Here is a 24,240-nt window from a genome sequence, read left to right as displayed (position 1 = left end):
CGCGCAGCCTTGCTGGAACGAAGGCCCCCGCTGACGCTCATCGCGGGCGGGCGGGCAAGACACGGCAAGAGGACGACGACGGACGACGGAGGCCGTTGGCCCGATTGCATCCCTCCTTGTACGCCCTTCTTCCCATCAACCCTTTGAGTCGCTCCTCTGCGCCTTGAGCTTCCATTTGTTGCAGACCTCGAGAGGACGTGGGCAAGTCGGCGGTGTCATCGTTGCCTCTTCAGCCTTCCTCTTCCCTTCCCACGTTCCGCTGCTGGGAAGGATCCCCCCCCTGCGCCTCTTTCCTTACGCGGATAGACCCGCACCGCGACCAAGCACCACCCTCTTCCCTTCCCATCACCACGTCCGCGTGGAACCTCACCCCTCACCCACCACCAGGAGTGGACGTTGGTATCTCTCCACCACTCACACTTAGCACGACGCGAGCAAAGAGCAGCTATTGGCCCAAGCACCAGCTTCATCAGCAATCATGGCAGTGAGTACAGCTTCGGGAAACGCGGATCGAGGGCAGCCTCTCTATGGCTCTCCTGGCACCCTTTTTCCCCTGGCAGCATGTCAGCACATGGACAGACCCTCATCTGAGCATCGCAAACCTCTCCTTTTCTCCCCTTCCCACTCCTGCAGGACACTAACGCAACAATGGCAGATATCCGGTCGCGGATTCAGAAGCAGCAGCAGATGATGAAAGGGTACCAAGCCTTGCGTTCTGCTTCGGGCAACCCAGACGTACAGAGACAAGCAGACTCCAATATCCGAGATGCTCAGCGCAACATCTCTTACCTAGAGGAGAGTCTGCAAGCATTGATCAATCGCAGAGCAAGCTCAATGGCACCCAAGAGCGGCGGCTCAGTATCCAGCGGCATCAGCTCCTCTGCCGGGGCTTACAGTAACGCCTCTTCAGGTGGATCTACGCCCTTTGGTTCATCCCAAGCCACGTTCCAGTCTTCCGGAAGCTCCAATTCGATCCATCAGCAACCACAGCATCAAGGTCCCGGGGGAGGAAGACCATTCCCTGGCGATGCTGCTTCCGCATACCTGCCGCACCAACGGAATCCCAATGACCCCAGTGCTGGCGCCGGCGCAACGGGGTATGCCTCGGCTGATGGCTATGGTGGAGGGATGCAAGGACGGGGCGGAGAGTGGCAACCAGCGCCCATCAATAGGATGGGTACTTCTGCTAAGCGCAACTACACTAATCTTGGTGGGTAAGAGCAGACGTGTGCAGGGACGCGTCCAGAGTCTGGAAATTGACCTCATCGTCCTCCACTCCTCTCTCTCTCTATCACTTTCAGACTTGATCAAGGCCGATACCCCGCTCACAACGGCCAAGATCTCAAGGATGCTACACCACATCGAATTCAAGCTGCAGATCGAGAAGCAGTATAAGCAGGGCATTGACAAGATGGCAGCACTCTATCAGGCTGAAGGTGATAGAAAGAGCAGGAGTGATGCCGAGAGCAAGAGGGTAGAGAGCCAGAGCAAGATTATGCTCTTGCAACAGGCTTTGAAGAGATACAAGCAGCTCCACGTAATGGACGACGAGGCCGACAATGATGGACGTGAGTCAAAACCTGAAAAGCGTCAATGCGACGATATGAGGCTCACCCACTGACGCTTCCTCACCTTCCTTGCCAATTTCCAGAGAGCTCTTCTATCGAAGGGAGACGACAAGATCTAAGAAAGCCCCTGTCAGGAACGCTACAGATTTCCGTCAAGGCTGCTCGGGATCTTGAACACGCCCCTACGCAAAGGCTGGGAAGGAGTGTGAGAGAATCGACGGTTGTCTTCAAAGTCGAGGACGCAGCTCGCGCTCGTACCCATCCTAGCAGGACTGATCGATGGCAAGATGACTTTGAGTTTGCGGTCGACAATGCCAACGAGATCGAAGTCACAGTCTACGACAAGGTCGGCAGTGGACACCCAGTGCCCGTGGGTATGCTCTGGATCCGTCTCTCGGACGTCGTGGAAGAGCTGAGAAAGAAGAAATTCGGGCAGCCTGGAGCATCAGATGGCGGATCCGCGGCGGCCTCTGGGTGGGTCACTGCTGGTGATGTGCAACAGCAGGCGGGTGGCATGATGGGAGGAGCATCAGGAGGCTACCCTTCCTCGAGTGCATCCGACTACTCCTTCAATCAGCCAGCCGGAGCTCCCGTGCCACTTGGACCACCTGCAGAAGGTATCGAAGCCTGGTTTGCAGTCGAGCCAGCGGGAGCCGTCTTCCTGCACATCAACTTCCAGAAGCAAAATATTCAAAGGCGTGCCTATGAAGCTCGACTGGGTCGACAGGGAGCCTTTAGGAAGAAGAAAGACGACGTGGCTGAGATCAATGGCCACAAGTTCGTCTCTCGTCAATTCTACCAAATCATTCGTTGCGCACTCTGCGGAGAATTGCTCCTCAATGCCGCTGGGTCACAATGCGAGGACTGTCGGTACACCTGCCACAAGAAATGTGCTCAGAAGGTCGTCACGAAGTGTATCAGCAAGAGCAACGCAGAGGCGGATCGCGACGAGGTCAAGATCAATCACCGCATTCCTCATCGATTCGAGCCCATCACCAATATTGGAGCCAATTGGTGCTGTCACTGTGGTTACATTCTCCCCTTCGGTCGGAAGAATGCTAAGAAGTGCTCGGAGTGTGACATCACCTGTCACTCTGATTGCGCACACTTGGTGCCAGACTTCTGCGGAATGAGCATGGAAATGGCAAATCAGCTGCTGAGCGACATTGAAACGATCAACCGTGTCAAGCATACGGCTAAGCAGCAGCAGCAGCAACAGTCACAGCAGCAGAGGCAGCAAGGGCAGCTGCAAATGCCTCCCAAGGTTGGCGCTCAACCGCCGCCGCAACAGCTGGGTGGAGGACAGGACACTGCCTATGGGTACGGAGCCGGCCGACAACAACAGCAGCCCGGAGCTAATGGAGGTGCAGCGCCAGTGGGAGGTCCCCGACCATATGACGCTCCGATCGAGCAGCTCGAACAGCGAACGTCCCAGATGGACCTTGCATCTCGGCCAATGGATGGCCCGTATGGTGGTGCTGCTGCTTCACCTGCACGACCTCGTCCCCCTCCTGGGGATCCCGCATATTCAACTGGTGCCGCTCCTGGACCTCCCCAGTACGGCTTGCCGCCGCAAGACGGCGGGCCTCCCATGGGTCCCCAAATTGGGCAGGTCTTCAATCAGCAGCAGTACCAACAGAGCGAGATGGCCAAGCCTCCTCGCCCACTACCCCTACCAGGTACTGCTGGCCGACCGATGGCGCCTCCTCCTGTCACTCAAGCTCCTCCGCCAGCTCAACAGCAGATGCAACAGCAGCCTTTGCCGTCCGCTCAGCAGGCTCGTCGACCACAGCCGCCTGGCCCAGGGGCCATGGTACCGTCTACCTCTGCTTCTTCTCAGATCGTAGGCGCTGCCCCCGCGCAACCTCCTCGCAATCCGCCCTCCTCGAAACGCAAGATCGGCCTCAATGACTTCAACTTCTTGGCAGTGCTGGGTAAAGGTAATTTCGGTAAGGTCATGCTCGCAGAAGAAAAGCGCTCAGGCAACCTCTATGCTATCAAGGTGCTAAAGAAGGAATTTATCATCGAGAACGACGAAGTCGAGTCGACCAAGTCTGAAAAGAGGGTCTTCTTAGCGGCTGCTAGGGAAAGGCATCCCTTCTTGCTCGGACTTCACAGTTGTTTCCAGACGGAGACGAGGGTGTACTTTGTGATGGAGTACGTCAGTGGTGGTGATTTGATGTTGCACATCCAGAAAGAGCAATTCTCCCCCAAGAGGGCCAAGTTCTACGCCGCCGAGGTGCTGCTGGCTCTAGAGTATTTCCACAAGCAAGGCATCATCTACCGTGATCTGAAATTGGACAACATCATGTTGACCCTGGATGGTCATGTCAAGGTGGGGGACTATGGTCTCTGCAAGGAAGAGATGTGGTACGGCAATACGACGAGCACCTTCTGTGGTACTCCCGAATTCATGGCGCCCGAGATTCTCCTGGAGCAACGCTACGGACGGGCGGTAGACTGGTGGGCCTTTGGAATCCTGATCTACGAGATGCTGCTAGGTCAAGCGCCCTTCCGAGGAGACGACGAAGACGAAATCTTCGATGCTATCCTGGAGGACGAGCCCCTGTACCCCATCCACATGCCTGCGGACTCGGTGTCGATTCTGCATCGCCTCCTCACGCGAGACCCCGCCAAGCGTCTCGGATCAGGCGAGCGAGACGCCGAGGAGATCAAGGCGCATCCCTTCTTCCGGGATACCAATTGGGACGACATGTTCCACAAGAGGATCCCTGCGCCCTTTAAGCCTACGCTCAAGAATCCCAGCGATACGAGTTGGTTCGATGCAGAGTTTACTAGCGAAAAGCCTACGCTCACGCCAGTGCATAGCGTGCTGAGCGCGCAGGACCAGGAAGAGTTTGCCAGCTTCAGCTGGACGAGCACCACGATTCTATGAATGATGAGGGGAGAGGTGGAGTGAAGGAAGGGATGTGTGCCGAGAAGAGTGGAGTGGGGGATGTCTTTTGCCCGTGGTGTTGCCCACCCCCACTTTGCCAGCTCTTACTACTTGTGAACGAACAGTCAGTCACGACGATGATAATGATGCCATGCCCCCTCTTGCGCTGTACTGCAACTCTTGTGATGCTTGAGTGAAGGAGAGACTGACTTTGCATATGGCCGTGTATTGGGTGCACCACTTCTTCCCATTTTCTTTTCCCCTTCCCCCCTCTTTCGTCTGCGGAGTGACATGAGGGGTATGACAAACCCCTCCCCTCTCCAACCAGGCTGAACCAGAACTTGCTGCCCTCCTCTCCCTCCTTCCCCCTCCTTCCCGCACTCTCACCCTTTGCCATGCCATGCCATGCCATGCCATGCTGCCTTATCTCTTTGCATGGCCTGGTGTGGGCCTATCAAATCGATTCGATTCGATTCGATGCTATGCTATGCTATGCGATGCGAGGCGATGCGAGGCGTTAGAAGAAGAAGCACCTTGACGTCGGTGAGACTTCGAGCAGAGGGAGAAAAAAAAAAAAGAACACAATGTGCAATGCAAGTTGTGTGCCGTGCGGTGCGGTGCCGTGCTGCGAGCTCGCCGTTCTCTCCGTCCGTCTGTAGGTCCTCGTGTCCGCTGCGCGTGGCTGCAGCCTCGCCTTGCCCTTGTAGCAGCGACGGGGACAAGCAAAGGAAGGATGAATCTGCGTTTTTCTGGGCTTTGGAGATTTTGGGCCTGGGTGGGGTGCAGGAAGAAGTCAAGCATGGCGTGGCGTGGCGTGGCGTGGGCTCACAGACATCGGGCAAGGCGAAGGGGGCAAGACGCGGCGCTGCGATGACGAGAGGCGGATCCCAGCCAGCCTTGGGAAATGTGGCAATGGAGAGCAAGTGGCAGGAAGCAGGCGCCCAGATCCCACAGCTCCGCGGGCGGGGCCAGGCGGGGCGGGCGATGGCGGCAAGAGCGTCTACCAGGGCCCTTATCTCTATCCCTTGTGACTCTCCTCTCTTCCACCCTCACATTCCCACACTGCGCTCCACTGCCTCACCGCCCCCCCCTTCTATCTATCATCCATCGGCATTTCCCTCAACCTCTGTGCCTGAGTCGTCATCAGCCCTCTGCCCCCCCTTCGCTTGGCCCACACCCGAGGTGCGCCTGCCCTTGAATCCATCGATCTCACCTCACAGCACAGGCACAGCAGACCACACAAAGGCCCACTCACCCGGAAACCTTCCCAAGAGGTGGTAGCAGCAGCAGCAGCGCCGGGTTTCCAAAGTTGAAAGGGGCAGCCCCAGCCAAGCCAAGGGAAGATCAGGGCACTCGGCAGTCGGCAACTCAAGCGGCTCCGCAATCATCACCAATCCCCCCCCCCCCCTCTCTCTCTCTCAAAAGAAGGCCCGAGGCATCACAGCCAAGCCCTCCCGCAGAGGACCTCATCTAGCTTGGACAGCCCACCTTGGCCCACCCACGGTACGCACGGAGATTATCCGCCGAGGGCTTAGCGCTCTATTTCTCCTTTCCACACAGACATCGCTCGGCCGGTCTCGCCTCCCCTGCGCTTTGTTCCCTCCCTCCCTCCCTCCCTCCCTCCTCTTGCCCTCTCTCGCCCCGCCCCGTCCAGCTTCCGTGATTCTACATCGGCCCCGCTGTCCACTCGGCGGTCAGATGAAAGTAGACAAGAGGAGCGATGCAAGAAGAAGTTGCCGAAGAGGATCAGACTGAGCCTACTTTGCCGACGAAGCCTTCTCCATCTGCATCTACGGAACTTTCCGCCTCAGCGACTCCTCTTCATCTTCCTGTTCCTCTTCGTCCTTCTCTTCCTCCTCAATCTTCCTCGAGTGCAACGATACAAGGTCCTTCCTCCTCGCCTCCCTCTACGCCGACGCAGCAGCAGCAGCAGCAGCTACCCCAGACGCAGGAACAGGAACAACAACGACCTCATCAGCCACAGGAACAACAGCAGTGGGACGCTTCCCCCTCTACCTCTCGTCGCAGACTACAGCACCGGCCCTTTTCCCAAGCTCGCTCGCACGGTTCTGGCCTACTTCTATATCAGCAACGTGACGCTGGGGGATTCCCATTTCCCTCGGCCCATTCGCCTTCTTCTCTGACTTCCCCGCCACAGCGATCACGACCTTCCTCGCCTACCTTTACCACCACCCAGGCCACAGCAGGAGGCTCTCACCAGCCTTCTCTGCCCAACAACGCCTTTTCGCCGTCTTCCTCATCGGTACATGCTAGAGACAGGCTCTCCTCTCTCCTCAATCCTCCTCCTCCTCCTCCTCCTCCTTCCCACGATCACAGCTCAAGTCCACGACGACTGCATCGCTCCTCTACTGCCACACCTGCTGCGCCTCTACCTCTGACTGCATCGCTAGTCACAAACGGAAAGGACAGACTAGTAGACACCCTCGCTGATACCTTCGAGGGAGCAGCCAAGGCAGTCTCGGCTGCAGTTGGTGTCGTCTCCCCAACCCAGCCCGTGAGCGGCACCAAGGACGAGGACAAAGAGGCTGAAGCGGACTACTACAACGAGGTAGATTCAGCCAAGATGCCTCCTCCTTCCTCCTCTTCTCGGACCTCTTCTGGACCCACACCGAAGGATCCTGCTAGAAGAGACGATGGGAGGGCTAGCTCCAGGTCTCGGCAACAACAAACACAACAACAGCAAGCTGCCGCCTCTACTTCCAGCAGAGGGGCAGCAGGCGCTGGACCCTCGACCGAGGCGGCTCGGGCAGCCTCGAATGATCGAGAGAGAGATCGGGAGAGGCAGAGGGAGGCTGCTAGGCTGGCAGAGAAGGAGAATTGGGACAAGACAAGAGGAGCTGGGAGTAGTGTCATGAACTTGCTCGATACGCCGGGCAACTTGAATGGCCAGCGGAAGTGGACTGTGGAGGATGTACTGCCTCTGCTCGAAGAGGTTGAGGGGAAGACATATGAGGTGAGTAGGCGCTTGCGAGGCGGAGTGGTAGGGCGATCGAAGTGAGAGAAGAGCTTACTAATTGCTTCGCCCCGTCCTGCATTGCCATCGCTCTCAGCCCGTGGAAGCTCCGTCACCTGATGTCCTTCTTTCCAGAGGAATAGCAGACTATACCATCCTGCCCAAAGTCTTGGGCAGAGGCAAATTCTCTACGGTCTTCATGGCTTCTAAGAACGGCGAGCTCTCAGCAGTCAAGCATACCGCGCTCTTTCCCCACCACCAACTAATCTCTACCCGTCTACTGCGAGAACCGACTCTACTGGCCGAGCTGCCTCCTCATCCCAACTTGGTGGAAGTCAAGGAGACGATCAGGACGCCAGGTCACTTCTACCTCGTGGAGGAATTTCTCGGCGGATACGTCACATTGGAAGCGCTTCTGGGAAAGTACGGGAGGCAAAGAGGAGAAGCCATAGTCCTGCCTTTGCAGATTGCGGATACAATCCTCTCCCAACTTCTCTCAGCGGTTCGAGCGATTCATTTCCCACTCCAGATTTGTCATCGAGACATCAAGCCCGAGAATATTCTCGTTCACGAAGAGACGCTTCAATTGAAGCTGCTCGACTTTGGCCTGGCGACTCACTACTCCAAGAGCGAGCCCAAGCTCACTACTTGCTGTGGAAGCCCGGCCTTTCATTGTCCCGAGATTGTCAAGGCCCTCGCGAGTCCGCCTGGCACCGTATGCTATTGGGGACCCGAGGTGGACGCTTGGACTTGTGGTGTAACGATGCTTCGCTGCATGACCGGGGCCAAGTACCCCTTGGGCAGCAGTCATTCCAGTCTTCGCAGTATGGCCATTAGAGCACAACGGGCAGTAGCCCAGATACCCCTCTCTGATGAGCCAGGTGGCGACGAGACACTCGGTCGTTCCATTCGAGACAAGATTGCAAAGCTCATGGAGATGGACTCGGTGAAACGTATCAAGAATTTTGAAGAGTTGGCACAGGAGCTCAATACTGTAGCGGAAAGTCAACGCGGGGCAAAGGACTTCAAGAGCACGTCCTTTGTCCCAACGGAGCCCAGTCACAAGATGGATCTGCCCCTCTTGTCTGCTGAGGCTACTAAGCGCTTGGCAGCACCGCCCTCCAATGGCTCAGCTCAGGGCCCTGGCAGCTTCCCCTTTGGCAACAGCGCGGAGACCACCCCAGGAACCAGTCAGAGGGGCACGCCTGCCAACTCTCGTCCTTCCAGTCCAGGGCCGACTCCTAGCTCTAGCGAATCGAAGCTCAATCTACCACCGCCTCCACCGCGGTTGATCCTGATGAACCCTTCAATGCAGCCGGCGCAGAGGGTTCTGTCGTACATCAAGTACTGCCTTCGATGTGCTGGAATCCTCTACCATTCGTGGCCAGACTCTCAGACGACGGCCCTCGACAATTGGTCTGCAGCCCTAGGCATGTCCCGGCCTGCTTCAAACGATGGCGCCTGGTCTCCAACCACTCCCCTCTTCCCTTCCATGGCTGATCGTTCGGATGGCTGGAGTCATGTACAGGTCTTCCAGTGTGTCATCGAGTTCAAGGAGGAGGAGCCAGAGGAGAAGAATGAGGAAGGACAAGGGGTCGGCATGGGTCTCGTACAGAGCATCATGGCGGCTTTCGGACGACGGCCTACCAGTGCTGGGAAGCGGTCCTACAGCCAGCCAGCAGTATCTCCATCGAGGGGGACGCGGACACCAACGCGAGCGGCCACCCCGTCGGGCACTGCAACGCCTGCGTCTAAGTCGTCTTCCAAGAATGGTCCACCGCGCTACCTCACTTTTTACATGGTTGTGCGCTTCCCCAAGGGTGGGCGAGCCTACTCGCGACCGGCGTACTCTCGGCAAAGTACATGGGGCGGGAAGAGGACCAGGACTGTCTCCTCTTCTGCCCCGCTGGTCAATGAGTTGCCAACTGCTGAAGAAGGAGAGACGACTCTCACATTCACGCCTACCAAGACGGCAAGTTCGTCGAACGGGACCAATTCTCCTGGCTTGACGCAGGCAGAGCTTGCTCAGATGCAGATGTCCAGGCGTTCTCCAGATCATCATCGCACAAGCGGCGACGAGAGGCACGGCAGCAGCAATGTCCTCTACAACTACCGGTCAGGCAACAGCAGCAACGTCTCTCTTCCAGCCTCGCCTGCCATTGGTGGACCAGTTGGCCTGACGGTAGAAACAAAGGTCGATCTACCACGTGTTGGCAGCTCCACGAGTCTTTCTGCTCGCTCTGCGACCCCCAATAGGGCTCGCAAGAATTCCAAACCGCAGAAGCCGTATCGTAACAAGGTGTACCTGGATCTGTCGGACGAGAGGGCGCTGGAAGTAGTGCGAAAGGCATTGGCTGTAGGAGGTACAGTCGACGATTCGCCAAAGGACGATGTCTCTCAGTCATTGGTCGTTAGAGGAAGGGCGGGCGTGGATGCTGCGCCTCTGTTTGAGAAGAGCGAGCCTGGTACCCCCAACACTCGCGATCAAAAGACGGCTTCCTCGAGTCGAAGTAGGGATGGCAGAGCTTTGAGCTATCAAGGTCCGCGTGGAGGCAGGTCTTCAGGTCCCGTCGGAGCCAGTACGATGAGGGCAGTGACCAACTCGGACGAACTCGATTCGCCGCGGTCTCGAAGCACCGAGAAGAGGGTCTCCCCCACTGGAGGGTCCACAGGCAGTGGTACTCCTCGGGCTGGAAGATCTGCCGGGCCGCCTGTCAACCGGAGCAGGACACCGTCTGCTGTCGAATCGCTGCTAGAGAAGCTCCCTGATCCGCCAAAGGTTGCGCAGAAGGACGCTGAAGAGCAGCAGACTAGGGGTCGAGGTCTCGTCAGGACAGGAGGGGCTCCATTGGGCATGCCTACACCTTCTGGCGCATCGGAGTATGTAGCATCAGCCAAACAGGCACCATCGCTGCTCTCGTCGGAAGCAGTAAAGGAAGAAGCTGTGGCGGAGGATAATTTGCCCCAGCTCATTGAGGATCTGCAGGCAGCTCTAGGCAGTCTCTGTGGACCTGCGGCCGCCATCGAGGGGCTCTCGTCGACAATGTCCCCCCGCGTTCGCACGACTGATCTGAATGGCTCGCGTCAGCAAGTTCGGACCCTCTTGCAAGACGTCCATCATCGTTTCACAGACGAATCGGCTTCCTCTGCTTCTCCCACACGGCTGGAGGAGACAATCTCCAGGAATCTCTTCCCCCTCGTGGCTGCCCTGTCTCCTGCTACGGGCCTAGTGGCCACAGAGTCGCTTGGTCTTCCCGAGGTGGGCGTTGCTGTAGAGCGGCAGTCTACCCTCAGAGGTCTGGCGAAGAGCTGTCTTGGAGTAGTTGCCCGCGTTGGCAGTCCGAGGGAGATCTTGATGGCAGTTCAGGAGAGATTGGAAGCTCTACTTCGAGAGGGTCAACGTGACAGCATGGAAGGTACTTCATCGTCACGTCTGGACAAGGAGTTGGAAGATATCCCTGGCGAAGCGCTTCCGACACTCAATGGCTCGATTGGAACTGCATCTGCTACGGCTCCCGAGTGGCTCGGCGCACTCGAGGTTGCGGGTTTGATCACTGTTCTTACCGAAAGCTTGCCGAGGCTCAAGACGAACAAGGTGGACATGTTCCTCTCCCCACTGGCTCGCCTGCTTCCAGAAGCCGCACGAGTCCTGGTCAAGAGAGTTCCTGGGGCCGTCTCGCAAGATGCTCTGCAGGCCAACAAGACTTCACGCCCACAAGTCGCCGTGCAGGTCGTGCAAGCCCTGATGGACTTCATTCATGTAGCTCTGCAGTGGGTTCGTGCCCGAGAAGGTGCTGGAGAGGATGACACTCCTGAGGAATTGGTGGCCATCCTGCTCGTATCCTTCGCCTCGCTGGCCTCTTCTCTACCGCCCATTTCAGAGAGTGCGGATTCGCACAAATCTCTCTCGGAGCAATACTTCTTGCAAAAGAATCCACGGTATCGTCTCGACGGTCCGTCTTCCACGTCGCAAGCTCCAACAGCGCATTCTTCTCCTGCTCCAACGCCGAGAGAAGCTACTCAGAGCCCAGTGTCTCACACGATCAATCACAGCCATGACATCTGGATCACGCTGCGCAAGACGTGCGATGCATTGCACGTAGACTTGCTGGAGGTGGCCTTTGCAAAGAGGCTACCACGTACGGCTAGTGGAAGAGAGGCCAATAGCGCAAGAGGCAGCGATGGTGAAGGCCAGGAAAATATTCGGCGACAGGAAGACCAGGCGTCTACCATGGACGTGACCTCGCAGCTGGGCGCTTTCCTGCTCTACGTCAAGCTCCAGGCACGCGCACGACTCAACATCGGTACTTCTACCGAGACTACGCAGACTGCAGAAGAGCGTTCTCCCCTCTGGTCACAGAAAGAGGCACTGGGCCTGCTGACCGACTCTCTCGGTCTCCTTGCAGCTGGTCTGGGAGCTAATCCTCCGACGACTTCCAGCTCGAGCGTAAGTCAAGCCAGTGGAGGCACCGAAGGTCAATTGCCCGACTGCGCCCTCTTGTACACGATGTGGTGTCTGGAATGCGTCTCGCCTGGCGCAGCAGTAGAGGAGAAGGTGCTGCTTCCACTTGTACAGCTCCTCTCTACACATGCGGCGCTCAGCCCTCTGCCATCTAGCAGACACATTGCCTTTACTCTACTGCGCACGCTTCTCCTCGAGCACACGCCCGATCGGCAGACGCAACTGGACCTCTTCCGAGACTTGATCGCCGAGAGCCCCTTCCCACAGCTCAAGTCGGCGAGTGTAGCGATCTTGAGAGAGCTGGTGCAGTCCAGTCGGGAGCGGGAGACTTCAGAGGGTCTGCTGGGAGAGTTGCAGGACCTCGTCTTTGTGGTACCTGCGCCTGTCCCGATGCCTGAGGGGAAAGGGGCAGAAGGCGCTGAGGGTTCTTCGTCGGAGACTGTGCCAGCCTCGGAAGACCTCTCCAAGGCCAAGACGTACCTCGAGGAGCAAGGCCCCTGGCTGATTGAAGGGCTCAATCTCCTCTACCTCGTCCTCTCCCGAAGCCAGAGCCAGAGTCAGGCCCACAAGGTCGAGGAAGCCTCTTCAGTCGAGGCGACTTCATCCTCGACGCTGCGTCTGCCAAGCGTCCAGACAGACTTTCTCGAGCCGATTCGGACGTTCCTCCATGCCTGGCACACGTCCGAAGAAGTAGCAGAAACAGCGACAGGATCCGCATCAGGACCGGCCGCTGTTCTGGGGGGGCAATCCACCGCCAGTCCTGCCCAGACTGGTCTGGAGGTTCGGTCCGAATCAGGTCCTGGGTCGGCTTCCGGCTCTGAACTCGTGGCTTCGCCCGCACCACCACCATCAGGAGCAGCAGGAGCAGCAGCAGTAGCAGCTTCGACGGGTCTGCCACGCGTATCCACTTCTTCCTCGTCGTCCATGGGCCACTCTGCTTCGCACTCCTACTCACACTCGCAGTCTCACTCGCATTCGCATTCGCATGCAGGATCACAGAGTGGACGCTCCATTCGTGCGACACTGGATATGCATATGGAGCTGCTGCAGGTCGCACTGAGTAGAGTGGAGGAGGTTTGGCCTGCGCCTGCGCCTATGGTTGTGACATCTGCGAATGAGGCAGTGGAGTCGTAGCTCTCATGGTGGGCCCAGCCATTGCATCCCTTTACTCCTCGCCCTTCCCTTCTCCCTACCTCTTCCGGCATTCGATTTCTCCAGTCTTGACTCGCTTCACTCTAGTGTCTTCTCACTCAATTCACTTCACTTCACTTCACTTCACTTCATCGCACATTCGCACTTCACATCATATCATGTCATGTCGTATCAGGTTCCCCTTACTCTGTCTGTCTCTCATACGCGCTCCTAACGAATGCAACTAGATTCAAATACGCCCGCCCGCACGCACGCACGCACGCATCGCTCGCTCGCTCGCTCGCTCGCTCGCTTTGAGTGCCCACATGAATCGCACTTCTTCGAGCTTCATAATTCTTTGGTCTAGCAGATGCGAGATGCGATTTGCAAAGTAAGTAAGGATTGCTAAGTGGCATGGCAGCAAGTCATTGTGTCCACCGACAGAGATGAGGAGGAGAAGGAGGGGGGATGGGAAGAGGTGCAATGTGTGCAGTGTGTGCAGTGCTACATGGTGGCGCGACAAGGTGAAGGTGGGGAGGCGCGGGCCCTGGAGAGACACTAGCAGTAGCAGCAGTGGACAGTGGACAGGGAATAGGAGAGGAGCATGGCGGCGGATTAGATTGGGAGCATTGAGGCGGGTAGCCGCCCGAGTGGCCTGCCCACAGACGACCTCGACCTTGAGGGACCTTTGCTCTCCACTCTCTCCCCTCCACCCTCTCATCCGGCGGCCGTACTCCCCGACCTTGCGATTCATACCGTACCGAGGGTCCGTAGCTGTGTAGCTTTCTGGCCTCGTCTCTATCCGCATCGTCTAGTCTTGACCGCATCGTGAGGGTGGGGGCGGGCGCTGCCGCCCCGCGTCTCCCTCTGCTGAAGGAGACCTGCGTCGTCCCGAGCGCCGAGGGTTTGCCTATGCACCATGTGTGCGGGTGAGCACCTGCTCCGATCTGTGTACCACCTCCTTACTTTAGATCCTCTTCCGTGCTTGTCCGGGCGGCATGACGGCACTACCGCTCCTCTCTCGTTCCCTGCTCGCCACCGCCCTCATCCTCATCCCCCTTGCCACCGCCACCGGTAAGGTGCTGCATCATCACCTCGTACGTGAGAATCGTGAGCGCGCTCGAAGGCACAGTGCGCACCAGATTGACGCCCATCCCGTTGTAGAAGCCCCGCAGGCCCTCTTCCCGGAAGATTGTCCCCACTGTGCGCAGAAGAGAGGTATACTTCTGCGGTGGAGCGCCGGACGCGGCTGCTGCTGTTGCTGACGCTGCCGCTGTGGACGAGGTGGACTGTGGACGTGTCCGGAGGAAGTGAGGGGTGAAGTACGAGGGCGAAGCTCTTGTGCCAAGAGGGGATAAAGTCGTGGACGTGTGATGCCGCCGTGTGTCTATTGTGTTGGTATTTGTGCTGCTGCTGGATGCTACGGTAGAAAAGCCTCTCCTTGCTTCCGACCCCGCTGCTGCTGGGGTCGGGGTCCGTATTGTTTGTGCCCCCTGTGCTCCATTTGCCGCTGCTGATGCTGCTGCTGCCGCCGCCGCGGCTGTTGTGTTGGGGGCCTTGGACCGGGGATGCATCTGCAACCGTGTCCGGACTACCTCGTGCGGATACGTCAGCACGCTCGCAATCATCTTTGCCGAGCTGGAGCAAGCCAGAATCACCCTAGGTGGCAGGTCCGCTCCTCCAAGCCCGCCTTCGCCATTCGATCCTGAAGCTTCCCGAGCCCAGGACTTGAATGTCTCGTAGAGGGGGAACTGCACTGCTACGTGAGATACCCCCATCAGAGAAGGAAGAAGTCCCCGATAGAAGCCACGTGGACCTTCTTCTTGCATGATACGGATGAAGGCATCAAGAGTATGCTTGTAGGGCGGTGGTTGCATTGGATCCCGAGGCTTGGCAGATTGAAGCTGAGCAGAGACGGAGAGAAGTAGCCGACAGTCAGCGATCCTTGTACTCCACCTCACTATCACGTTCCTTTGTCTCCGCGACTCACCATGAACCTTGTCTTGACCACCCACAGCGGACTCGTACACACTGTACTGGCTCCACCAGCCGTCAGCGCACTAACGATATGGTTAATAAAGTCTTCTTCTCCATCTCCCGCATTCTTGGCCAGAAATTCCTTGCAACCGTCGTAGACTGTAAAGTAGATTGCCCACGTTGGGAGGTAGCCGAAGATGGTTGGGCCTAACCCCCGGTAGAAGCCACGGATGCCGTCGTACTTGTAGATTGTCCGTAGTGTTCCCAATAGTCCTCTGTACACCCTGTCTCCTTCTCCGTCAAAGGCATGAGGCGGAAGAGATGCTCCTCCCACAGATGCACTGCCTGCTCCTCTCACTGCTGCCGCTGGCCCGCTCTTGGAAGGGCCTGCTATCGTTCCACCTGCGCTGCTACTGCCGCCGCTGACTACATTTGGGGCTTTCACTGCCGGCTTGGATGTGCTCTGAGCCTGCAGCTTCGTCTTGACCACGTCCAGGGGGCATGTGACGATGGAGGACACCAGACCTGCACACGCCCCCGCAATGGCCGAGGGCCCCAACGTCGGCATGACTGTCGAGCGCTGGCAGTCGGTGTGGAGGAGATCCGGATCAGTGGTTGATTACAAACGAGTACGACGAGTGCCAGAGTGGGAGTGTCAATGCGAGATGAGAGACGAGGGTGATGAGGCGGCCTTTGGATCCACGTCTCGAAGGTACCGGCCTTGTGGAGACTCGTGGCTATCGCAGAGGAAGGTCCGGCGTTGCTGGCCTCTGAGTAGACGATGAAGGAGTTTCGCCAAGACTGAGGGATGTGCGATATTGCGGCAGGGACGAGGTGGAGCTGCTGTGTCTTGAGAGCCTGGAGGACCAGAGATGGCTGGCGATTGGTACCACGAGGGTGACCGGTATGCTGTTCACCGGAAGTGGGTCTCGTCTCAAGGTCGTGTGCGGATAAGCGCTGGAGGATGAGGGGCTCTTCGATGGAGCTTTGCTTTGCCGATGGTCAGAGCCAATTGATGTCGAGGTTGTTGATGCCAGTGAGGAAGAGGATACGACAAGCGATCTACGTTGTGGAGATCGTAGACGTGGAGATGGCCGATGCAATCTTGGGCAGACGGGAGGGAGCGAGTGGGGGTGGGTGGGTGGTCTGACCGCCTGGGTGCGCTGAGGGGGGCCGTGGGCGACTGTGCGGGGCGCGCTGCCAGGCCTGGTGGCTACTGTGCAAGAAGCTGAGCGCCTTGCTGGGACGAGGGGCGTAGCGAGAATACCAATGAGGAGATGGCAAGGTAGATACAAATGGTAGACTACGATGGCAAGAAGAAGAAGACGACGATGGACATTGGGAGGAGGAGCGGGGGGGGCCAAGTGCAACTCAAGCCGCACGGCGGGGCGGAGCATGAGATCAGATCATCCCGCCATTCCATCACTGGCGCACAGGCGCATCCCCCCACGAAGCAAAGCGCGTCATCTTCAAGCTCCGCTCCCACCAGATATCATTCCCCGTCAGCATCGACGCACCAGTGGTGTGGAAAGGTGATGGTAGTAGCACAGACAAGAGTATTCTGCTCAATCGCTCACACTCACTCCACCTCTCTCCCCCTCCTCGCCTCTTCAAACCACTTCCATGTAGCCAGCCATGCACCCCGAGCACTCTCCACCGTGTCCAGCGCATGATCTGCCCCCTTGAACCACAGACACTCTGCCCTCAATCGAGGCGCTCTCCCCACGCCGCTCCTCTCGGCCTCCCACTGCCGCTCGATGCGAGAGCACAGGGCGTGATAGTATGCCAACCCTTGTGTGGGAGGCACACGCTGGTCGCTATCGCCCAGCAGCATCAGTACAGGCGCCTCAACCTTGTCCACCAGCCGCGCGGGAGAGGCGTCCGAGAGCGCCTTGAAGTTCTCCGGGCTCAGGAAGGGCGGTGGTGCGTCAAAGGAGTAAGGTAGACCAAGCTCAGCCATGTCCCTGCAGGAAGGCAAGAAGAGGGTGGGCATTTTGTCAAGCCAAGGCTTCAGTCACATTGCGTCGAAGGTGTACTCACCAGTCTCGAATGTCGGTGGTAGCCCACATCTCCCCAATATGGGTGACAGGATTGCGCAGAGCAATCGCCTTCCACAAACCCTTGACATCACTTCGCCCAGCCACGTGACAGCCGATAAAGCCTCCATGGGATCCTCCTTGGAAGTACACCTGGTCTTTGTCAGCCACACCCTCCTCAATTGCCCACTTGATCGTCGCAACACAATCGTCGATGTCCAGGGTGCCACACTTGCCTATTAGAGAATCGACAAATGCTGGCGAGCGGCCGGTAGAGCCGTGATAGTTGGGCAGGATGACGGTGTACCCCAGGAGGACAAGGGCAGCCACCCCGGGGCTCCAATCAATCGTAGAGGCGCCGTGGGGACCACCGTGAGGATACAGGATGCAAGGGGGCGCTTCTTCACTGTCACCATGAGCGCTGATCACGATGGCTTCCACCGTATCCTCTGGACGCTCATCTGATTCTTCAGAAGAGGTAAGACCAGTGTGGGGGATGTCCACCACCCTTGAAGTGATTGCCTTCAATTGGGAAGCAACCTCTTTCGCTCCACCACCGGAATGTGCAGCCCAGATCACGGAACAGCATGCATGTTCCACAGAGCCCTCTTTGAATTCCAGGTCCCATAAGCAGAGCTGAGGTGGCTGTCTGAAGTGGGTTGAGGTGGTGAGAATTTGCCGCCTGTCCGCAGACGTAGCCAGCAGAGCCTCTGATGATTCCCTCGTGGAACATTCCCACGTAAGGTCCCTGTCGCGTACGCGGTGAACACGAACAACGTTTTGACACTCATGAATGCTGCTTAGCACGAGAAACCAATCCTGTCCGAATCTGAAGAACGGCTGCCTGGCGAGCTGACCCAGGTATTGCCCTTCGACACCGTCATGAGTTGATTTGTGATCCAATGGAAGGACTTCCTCGAGTTCAATAACGCCATCCTTCCGTTCAGTAGCTTTGAGGACTGCAGAGGAAGAATTGTGAGGTCCTTCAGAGGGCGTTTCGAGCCATATGACAGTCCACTCTTTATCGCCAGAGCAAGGGAATTCAGGGAGGCTTCGAGGAGAGCGAGCGGACCTTCCTGGGGTGCTGAGATCGATCACTTTCGGGGAGTACAATACTACCACCTCTGCCTTCTTGACGACTTGACGATTACGCATGCCGATCTCTTTTGCGGATTCATCGGGAGGAACTCTGAACGTCTGTACAGTTGAGGGTCGGTTCGTGCAATAGACTTGACCAAGTCTGCGGCCGCCGCTGACAGCATCGTATCCAGTCGCGGCAATTCTTTCGGTTCCGATGAAGCACGCCTGACCCAATATGCGGTCTTTTTCGGGACTGACGAGCTGCACTAGACTTGCGGGTCGGTCCCTCCAGATGCGCAATAAGAAAAGCCCAGGCTGGAGATCCTTGGCAAATTTCTCGCCCATGGGGGCCTGGTATCTGAAGCGCTCGAGAGGATCCTCTACGGAAGGGTCAGAGATCGTGCCCGCCTCATAAAGAATAGAGATAGGTACGGTCTCGTCTTTGAAGTCCTCTGGGCGAATTGCGCTGCTGCTTGAAAAAGTTTCTGTTCAGAACAGGAGGTCACGGGGGAGGGGGGCAGGAGGAGCAAGAATGCCGTTGTCAGCATAAGTCTTGTGCGGGCCCGCGGCTGCATCAATGTACTGACCATCAGTGCAAAAGCTGCCATGGGATTCGGTGACTTCGATGCAGTACTCTCGAGTCACATTGATCCACACTTCGACGAACCGTCGCTTTTTGCCCTCGACAGTCTCTTCCCGCAATCTCACACGGCTTAGAGAGTCTGAATGCATTGCAAAGTCGAGTTTCACTGCAGGGTCTACGGGGACGCCGGGAAGCCCCTGATTGGCGACAATCAGGCTTGTTGAGTGGGCTTCTGGTTCGAGAAGTATTTGCAGGGCCCTTTGCGATGTAGTCATAGTGGCATGGTCCTTGTAGTTGAGGGTCAAGAGCACCATCTCGTCGAGGAGTCCTACGAATTCCGCCTTGGCAATCGTCGGCATCTCGGCCAGACATTCATAGAGGGCAGCTGCCTGGTGGAGAGGCACGCCCGACGAGATGTCCTCCATGGAGGCTTCCATTGGTGTACGGTGCGCCCCCCTCGAAGGTTGCGAGGAGGATTCGGATGCGTTGTCCATGATACTCGTCGCGATCATTCGCGTCGCAGTCGAGGTCGAGCAAAGCAAAGCACGGTCTGTGCACTTTCCCCCTTTTTCCGGTCCGATGTCTCGCAGCCGCCAATCGCCGGCTTCCCCGCACTCGCCCCGCACAAAAGCCGAGGCCGGGGCAGCTTCTCCACACCCGCATGACCATACACTCCATCCCTACCATTTCTTCCCTGCGGCTTGTGAGGACGATCTCTCTGTTACCACTACCGACACACCCTACTACTATACCATTTAGTCATGTCGCTACCCTCGAAACAGCTCGCCCTGCGACTCTATGCCCCAACTTCAAAGGGCGCCCGGAGCGAAGCCAAAGTGGAGCGCATCCTGGTCCCCCCTCGTCCTTCTTCCTCCTCCACCGACGAGATCGTTCTCGCAGAGATCCAGGCCGCTGGCTTCAATAGGCGGGAGGAATGGTCCATGATGGGCGCTTATCCGGGGCTGACGTACCCTTCCACAATGGGATGTGATGCCGTCGCGACCATTCACGGAGATAAGACGGGCAGTAGGTACATCATCAACCCCACTGTGGGGTGGGCCTCGTCCGCCGAAGCGCCAGAAGCATCTGTTGCGCCCGCTTCTGCAGAGGCAAATGAGTATGGCGGCAAGGGTTTCGGCATACTGGGAGGCACCAAAGCTACCAATGGAGAGGGTACCTTCCAGGAATACCTCTGGGTGAGAAAGGCAATGCTGGTGCCCTGCCCAGAGCATCTCACTGCCACACAGGCGGCCGCGCTACCTTGTGGAGGAGTGACAGCATACCGGTGAGTGCGGTGGTACATTTTTCATCCTGTACCGCTTGTCTGGTGAGCTAATACCTCCCAACGCTGCCTCCCCTTACAGAGCCCTGTTCACAAAAGGCCAAGTCTCCTCGGGCAAAAATGTCCTCATCACTGGCATCGGCGGAGGCGTAGCTCTCCTTGCCCTGCGCATGGCAGTCGCAGTCGGCGCCAACGTCTACGTCACTGGTGGATCTCAGGAGAAGATCGACTATGCAGTCAAGGCTGGAGCGAAAGGTGGAGCCAATTACAAGGAGAAGGACTGGGAGAAGACGATCAAGGGTCTGCTGCCCAAAGAGAGGAGTTACCTCGATACAGTCATCGACAGTGCTGGCGGTGGGATCGTAGGAAGTAGCATCAAGAGTGGGCTGAAGGACGGTGGGAAGATTGTCATCTTCGGCATGACTGGCGGCCCAAAGGTAGAGGTCACGATGAGGGAGGTGCTGAAGAATGTTGAAGTTCTGGGTGAGTCTGCGCGAGGAACTAGACCGCCAGCGAAGAAAACGACAGATTCTTAACCTTCTCTCCTCTTCCTATTAGGCTCGACCATGGGATCACTGGAAGAGTTCAAGCAATGTGTCGCCCTTGTAGCCAAGCACAAGATCGTACCAGATGTCGACACCACCCTTGACAGCCTGGAGAAGGCGCTGGACGGATTCGTGAGTCTCGGGAGGCGGTGCCTCTAGACGTTTTAGTGTGAGGCATACTACTGATCTGCCAGCTCACTCCCCCCCATTTATACCCGCCATGATAGCCCCTGCTGGCTGATGCCTCCAAGCGCTCGGGTGGCAAGGTGGTGATGAAGATCAGACCGGGAGCTGATCAATTGCCTACGACAGGGAGCTCAAAGCTTTAGGCTCATGACCAGTGCCTGTTAGTAACGACCACCTGAACATGTCTTGCAGCAAGCTCTGCAACTGTATCGCTACGCAGTCTGAAAAAGGCGTATCAAGGAGACAAGCTTGTGCAATGCTGAACATGTATTGTCTGTATGACTATTCGCAACAAATACAAAAAGGCCAGCGACCCAGCTCCTGTTCTTCTTCGCTTTGGGCCCCTCCAATCAGCTTAGTGCTACAATTCGTCTGTGGCATCTTGATCCTTCAGACGGTCGAGAAGACGTATGTGGTGTGCCAGTCGTACGTCTCATTCTCATTGAGGACCTGATGCTCCTTCCTGCCCCACTGCGGGTTGTTGATTCCATCGATCCAGTCCTCGGCCTCGATGACGACGGCAGAGTAATTCTCATAGATCTTCTTGGCCACTCCGTTGTCATCGCCCGCGAGATTCTCGGCTTGGCCGCCGTGCACGCGCTTGCGAGGGATGAGGCCATTCTTTGGATTGGCAAGGCCAGAGCTAGTGTAGACTTGGATCGCGACCTGGTTGGTGTACATTGCCAGCTGAATACCCGAAGCTGGCGAGGACATGGTCAGCACGGGCTTGTTCTCGGGGTGGCCGTCCTTCATCACCCAGCAGGTATCCCAGCCAGTGCAGCCCAGACCGCAGATGCCCTCGGTTCGATTGAAGTTCTGAGAGAAGGGCGTAGGGCTAGTGAAGTCGAGGGCGGTGCCGGAAACGGAAGGCACTTTGCCAGTGGGAATCAGGATTGTGTCTCCAGCAATGTAGTTCTTGGCGTAGGGAAGATGCAGAACATAGTCCAGAATGGGTCTGTCCGAAGCGCTAAGGTTGACAAGTGCCTGAGGGTCGAGGTTCCAGTAGTTGTGGGCACTGAGCATGACGGGAGTCTTGCCGCTAGACTTGGCGTGCATGCGAGCGTCATAAGTAGCATCGTTTTCCAGGGTGTAGGTGACGGTGGTATTGACGTTATGGGGGAAGCCCTGATTGCCAGCGGGGTCGTCCAAGGTAAAGGTGATGCTAGAGGCATTGAGATGCTCGATTGTCCAGCTGCGACGATCGAAGCCGTCTGTGCCGCCGTGCAGAGTGTCAATGTTGTTCTCGTTCAAAGGAGTGTGATAGGTCTTGCCTCCTACTTCGAAGGTGCCATTCTTGATGCGGTTGGCGTACCTGCCCACAACAGGCCCAAAGTAAGGGTGGACTGGCTCAGTACCGTAATTGGTAGTGTTGTCAAAGCCAAGAGTGATGTCCTGCCAGTCTTGATTGCGGTCTTTCACCCACATCTCCGTCAGGCGGGCGCCGAAGGGAATGAACGTGGCTCGGATAGAGTCGTCGGGAGAGCGCAGATGGATCTTGTTGAAAGGGTAGGTGGGCTCGAGGGCATTGTCAATGCAGTCAGAGTAGGAAGCCGAGTTGACCTGGTCAGACGTGGGCTTGCCGTACAGTCCTGCCTTGACAAAGCAAGGGTAGGAGCCGATGGTGCCATTGACAACGAAGCCACGAGTGTCCTTGGGGACCGTCTCATTAAGGAAAGGGTCGTCGACGTTATCCCTAATAGCCAGGTATGAATCAGCATCGGTGCCCAGCACCGTTGTCGCCGTACCGATCAGAGTGGAGGAGAGCCCGAGGAGGGACATCAGAGTGCTTGTGAGGACGACCATGGTGGAGTCGGAGGAGGTTATCGAGGAGGTCAGAGGGAGTGTCGCGTTAGGAAAGAAGGAGGACAGAATAGAAGCGAAACGCATGACCTTTATAGTCGCGGTATGCGGCAGAATGACCAGGGCGCAGGAAGGAGAGGAGAGCAGGGCCAGAAGTGAGGAGGGAGGGGGAAGAAGGGAGCCGTCAGAGGCGGAAGGAAACGCAAGCGAGGGAGATTGCCGTGTAATTGCGGGGCACCGAAATCAGCCTTCACTTCTCCGCACGGGCATAGATTGCCGACCAGATTGCCGATAGCCGAAGTCCGTCCGACGGAATCGAGTCTACAGTGACTCTCCCCTTGATGTCATTCGCTGCCGCTCAAAGTGAAAGTCACCGGTGATGCTGTTCTTAGAACTGGTTAGAGAATGCCGACCGAGAACGTCGCGACGCCCAGTGCATGTCATACGCCTTCTTGTTGAGAGGACAGGTGGAAACAGCCAAGGTGACTGATTGGCGCAAGGCGCAGAGTGCAGTCCCCAAATGTTAGCATGCTCGCCCCGGAGAAGTCAGTGTGGGGCATGGGTCAGGCGTTGAGACAAGTCATGTTCCTCGCTCACGATAGGGGTTCGCCCCTCCCAAAGTCACATTGTACCCTTCACTACTGAACGTCGACGATCTGGCCAGGCCAAGCTGACTTGGCCAAGGAACGGAACGGAAGAAGATGTGGCCTCGGCCGAATGAAGTGGAGCCGCCTGTTGCTCTCTTCCTGCTGCAGCGTCGTGTTGATTGGCGTGTGCGCACTCCTGCTTACGAGTGAGTCCTTCTTCTTCTTCCCCCACAACAACCTCGTCCTCATACACCAACTGCACGAATCATGTCCAACTCTGTATTTGACGCATTCAAGCCCATCAACGTCGTCCTCCCTTATGGGTTTGGCTTCGTAGGTGAGTCAGCAGCACCACGAGCAGCATGAGCCGTCTATCCTCTGACGCTGACGATCGCTGGTCTACTCTTGCTCCCAACTTCCAGGCCTGGCCGCTACCGGTGGTCTGTGGCTCAACTTCTGGCAGATGTTCCTCGTCAGCAAGGCTCGCAAGGCATCCGGCGTCAAGTATCCTCAGATGTACGCTAGCAAGGAGGAGCAGGAGAAGAGCAAAGAGGCCCTCATGTTTAACTGTGTTCAGAGGGCACACCAGGTGAGTCTGGAGAGAGAGATGGTTGAGGGGCCGCAAGGTAATAGAGCTCTCGGCTGAACATAGTCGTACCCTCATCCCGCTTCTCTTGTCCAGAACACCCTCGAGAACATGCCCATGTACCTCACCACCCTCTTCCTCACTGGCCTGCGCTATCCCCGCCTGGCAGTCGGCTTCTCTTCCATTTGGCTCGTAGGCCGCGTCCTGTACACCACCGGTGAGCCCTCCCATGCCGTTCAAGACCGGCACCAGCATAAACTTCTGGTGTTCCAGAGCCATTCAGACTAACATAACCATCCCGCACACGCAATGCTTTACCCCATTCAGGCTACGCTAGCGGTGACCCCTCTGGCCGAGTCACTGGCGCCAAGGTCGGAGCTGTCGGAATTCTCGGCCTGCTCCTCTCTGCCACCTGGAGCACTATCGCCTTCATCACCGAGACTGGCGGAAAGATCTAAGCACGCTCCAACTCTTGGTCGCCAGCAAAGGAAAACGTGGATGACACCTCGGCAGAACTTGATACAAAGTGCTAATGGAATGTATAGAC

The 24,240-nt window shown here is 57.2% G+C and overlaps 8 protein-coding genes across 8 annotated transcripts; 4 read left to right on the top strand and 4 right to left on the bottom strand.

Moving 5' to 3' along the window:
- Positions 1 to 120: 120 nt before the first annotated feature.
- BCV69DRAFT_285501 (hypothetical protein) lies at positions 121 to 4,681 on the top strand. The gene is made up of 4 exons (XM_025493410.1): positions 121 to 484; positions 634 to 1,210; positions 1,302 to 1,568; positions 1,652 to 4,681. Exons 1-4 carry the CDS (start codon positions 479 to 481, stop codon positions 4,462 to 4,464), a joined length of 3,663 nt encoding a protein of 1,220 aa, XP_025345069.1. The 5' UTR covers positions 121 to 478; the 3' UTR covers positions 4,465 to 4,681.
- A 2,050-nt stretch (positions 4,682 to 6,731) lies between these two features.
- BCV69DRAFT_295575 (hypothetical protein) lies at positions 6,732 to 13,293 on the top strand (the record flags this gene model as incomplete). Its single annotated transcript, XM_025493914.1, has 3 exons — positions 6,732 to 6,806; positions 6,890 to 7,438; positions 7,536 to 13,293. 3 exons carry the CDS (start codon positions 6,732 to 6,734, stop codon positions 13,032 to 13,034), a joined length of 6,123 nt encoding a protein of 2,040 aa, XP_025345068.1. The 3' UTR covers positions 13,035 to 13,293.
- Positions 13,294 to 13,938: 645 nt separating this feature from the next.
- BCV69DRAFT_88136 (mitochondrial carrier) lies at positions 13,939 to 15,660 on the bottom strand. The gene is made up of 2 exons (XM_025495601.1): positions 15,022 to 15,660; positions 13,939 to 14,935 (listed from the first exon to the last, which is right to left on the bottom strand). Exons 1-2 carry the CDS (start codon positions 15,574 to 15,576, stop codon positions 14,039 to 14,041), a joined length of 1,452 nt encoding a protein of 483 aa, XP_025345067.1. The 5' UTR covers positions 15,577 to 15,660; the 3' UTR covers positions 13,939 to 14,038.
- Positions 15,661 to 16,541, bottom strand: BCV69DRAFT_88141 (hypothetical protein). The gene has a single exon (XM_025495602.1). The coding sequence runs from the start codon at positions 16,403 to 16,405 to the stop codon at positions 15,746 to 15,748; it is 660 nt and encodes a 219-aa protein (XP_025345066.1). The 5' UTR covers positions 16,406 to 16,541; the 3' UTR covers positions 15,661 to 15,745.
- BCV69DRAFT_88134 (alpha/beta-hydrolase) lies at positions 16,497 to 19,224 on the bottom strand. The gene is made up of 3 exons (XM_025495600.1): positions 18,712 to 19,224; positions 17,049 to 18,609; positions 16,497 to 16,972 (listed from the first exon to the last, which is right to left on the bottom strand). The coding sequence occupies exons 1-3, from the start codon at positions 19,217 to 19,219 to the stop codon at positions 16,588 to 16,590; spliced, it is 2,454 nt and encodes an 817-aa protein (XP_025345065.1). The 5' UTR covers positions 19,220 to 19,224; the 3' UTR covers positions 16,497 to 16,587.
- A 145-nt stretch (positions 19,225 to 19,369) lies between these two features.
- BCV69DRAFT_285498 (NAD(P)-binding protein) lies at positions 19,370 to 21,188 on the top strand. The gene is made up of 4 exons (XM_025493409.1): positions 19,370 to 19,992; positions 20,072 to 20,472; positions 20,548 to 20,666; positions 20,762 to 21,188. The coding sequence occupies exons 1-4, from the start codon at positions 19,469 to 19,471 to the stop codon at positions 20,861 to 20,863; spliced, it is 1,146 nt and encodes a 381-aa protein (XP_025345064.1). The 5' UTR covers positions 19,370 to 19,468; the 3' UTR covers positions 20,864 to 21,188.
- BCV69DRAFT_285497 (galactose mutarotase-like protein) lies at positions 20,969 to 22,738 on the bottom strand. The gene has a single exon (XM_025493408.1). It carries the CDS (start codon positions 22,521 to 22,523, stop codon positions 21,111 to 21,113), a length of 1,413 nt encoding a protein of 470 aa, XP_025345063.1. The 5' UTR covers positions 22,524 to 22,738; the 3' UTR covers positions 20,969 to 21,110.
- A 636-nt stretch (positions 22,739 to 23,374) lies between these two features.
- BCV69DRAFT_301645 (membrane-associated proteins in eicosanoid and glutathione metabolism) lies at positions 23,375 to 24,151 on the top strand (the record flags this gene model as incomplete). The annotated part of the gene is made up of 4 exons (XM_025494584.1): positions 23,375 to 23,444; positions 23,530 to 23,696; positions 23,790 to 23,910; positions 24,021 to 24,151. 4 exons carry the CDS (start codon positions 23,375 to 23,377, stop codon positions 24,149 to 24,151), a joined length of 489 nt encoding a protein of 162 aa, XP_025345062.1.
- Positions 24,152 to 24,240: the final 89 nt, after the last annotated feature.

The sequence above is a fragment of the Pseudomicrostroma glucosiphilum genome, assembly GCF_003144135.1.
Source record: "Pseudomicrostroma glucosiphilum strain MCA 4718 unplaced genomic scaffold BCV69scaffold_19, whole genome shotgun sequence".
In the NCBI taxonomy this organism is placed as follows: domain Eukaryota; kingdom Fungi; phylum Basidiomycota; class Exobasidiomycetes; order Microstromatales; family Microstromataceae; genus Microstroma; species Microstroma glucosiphilum.
Note: the sequence above shows the minus strand (reverse complement) of the source record. Positions and strands in the feature narration are given on the sequence as shown.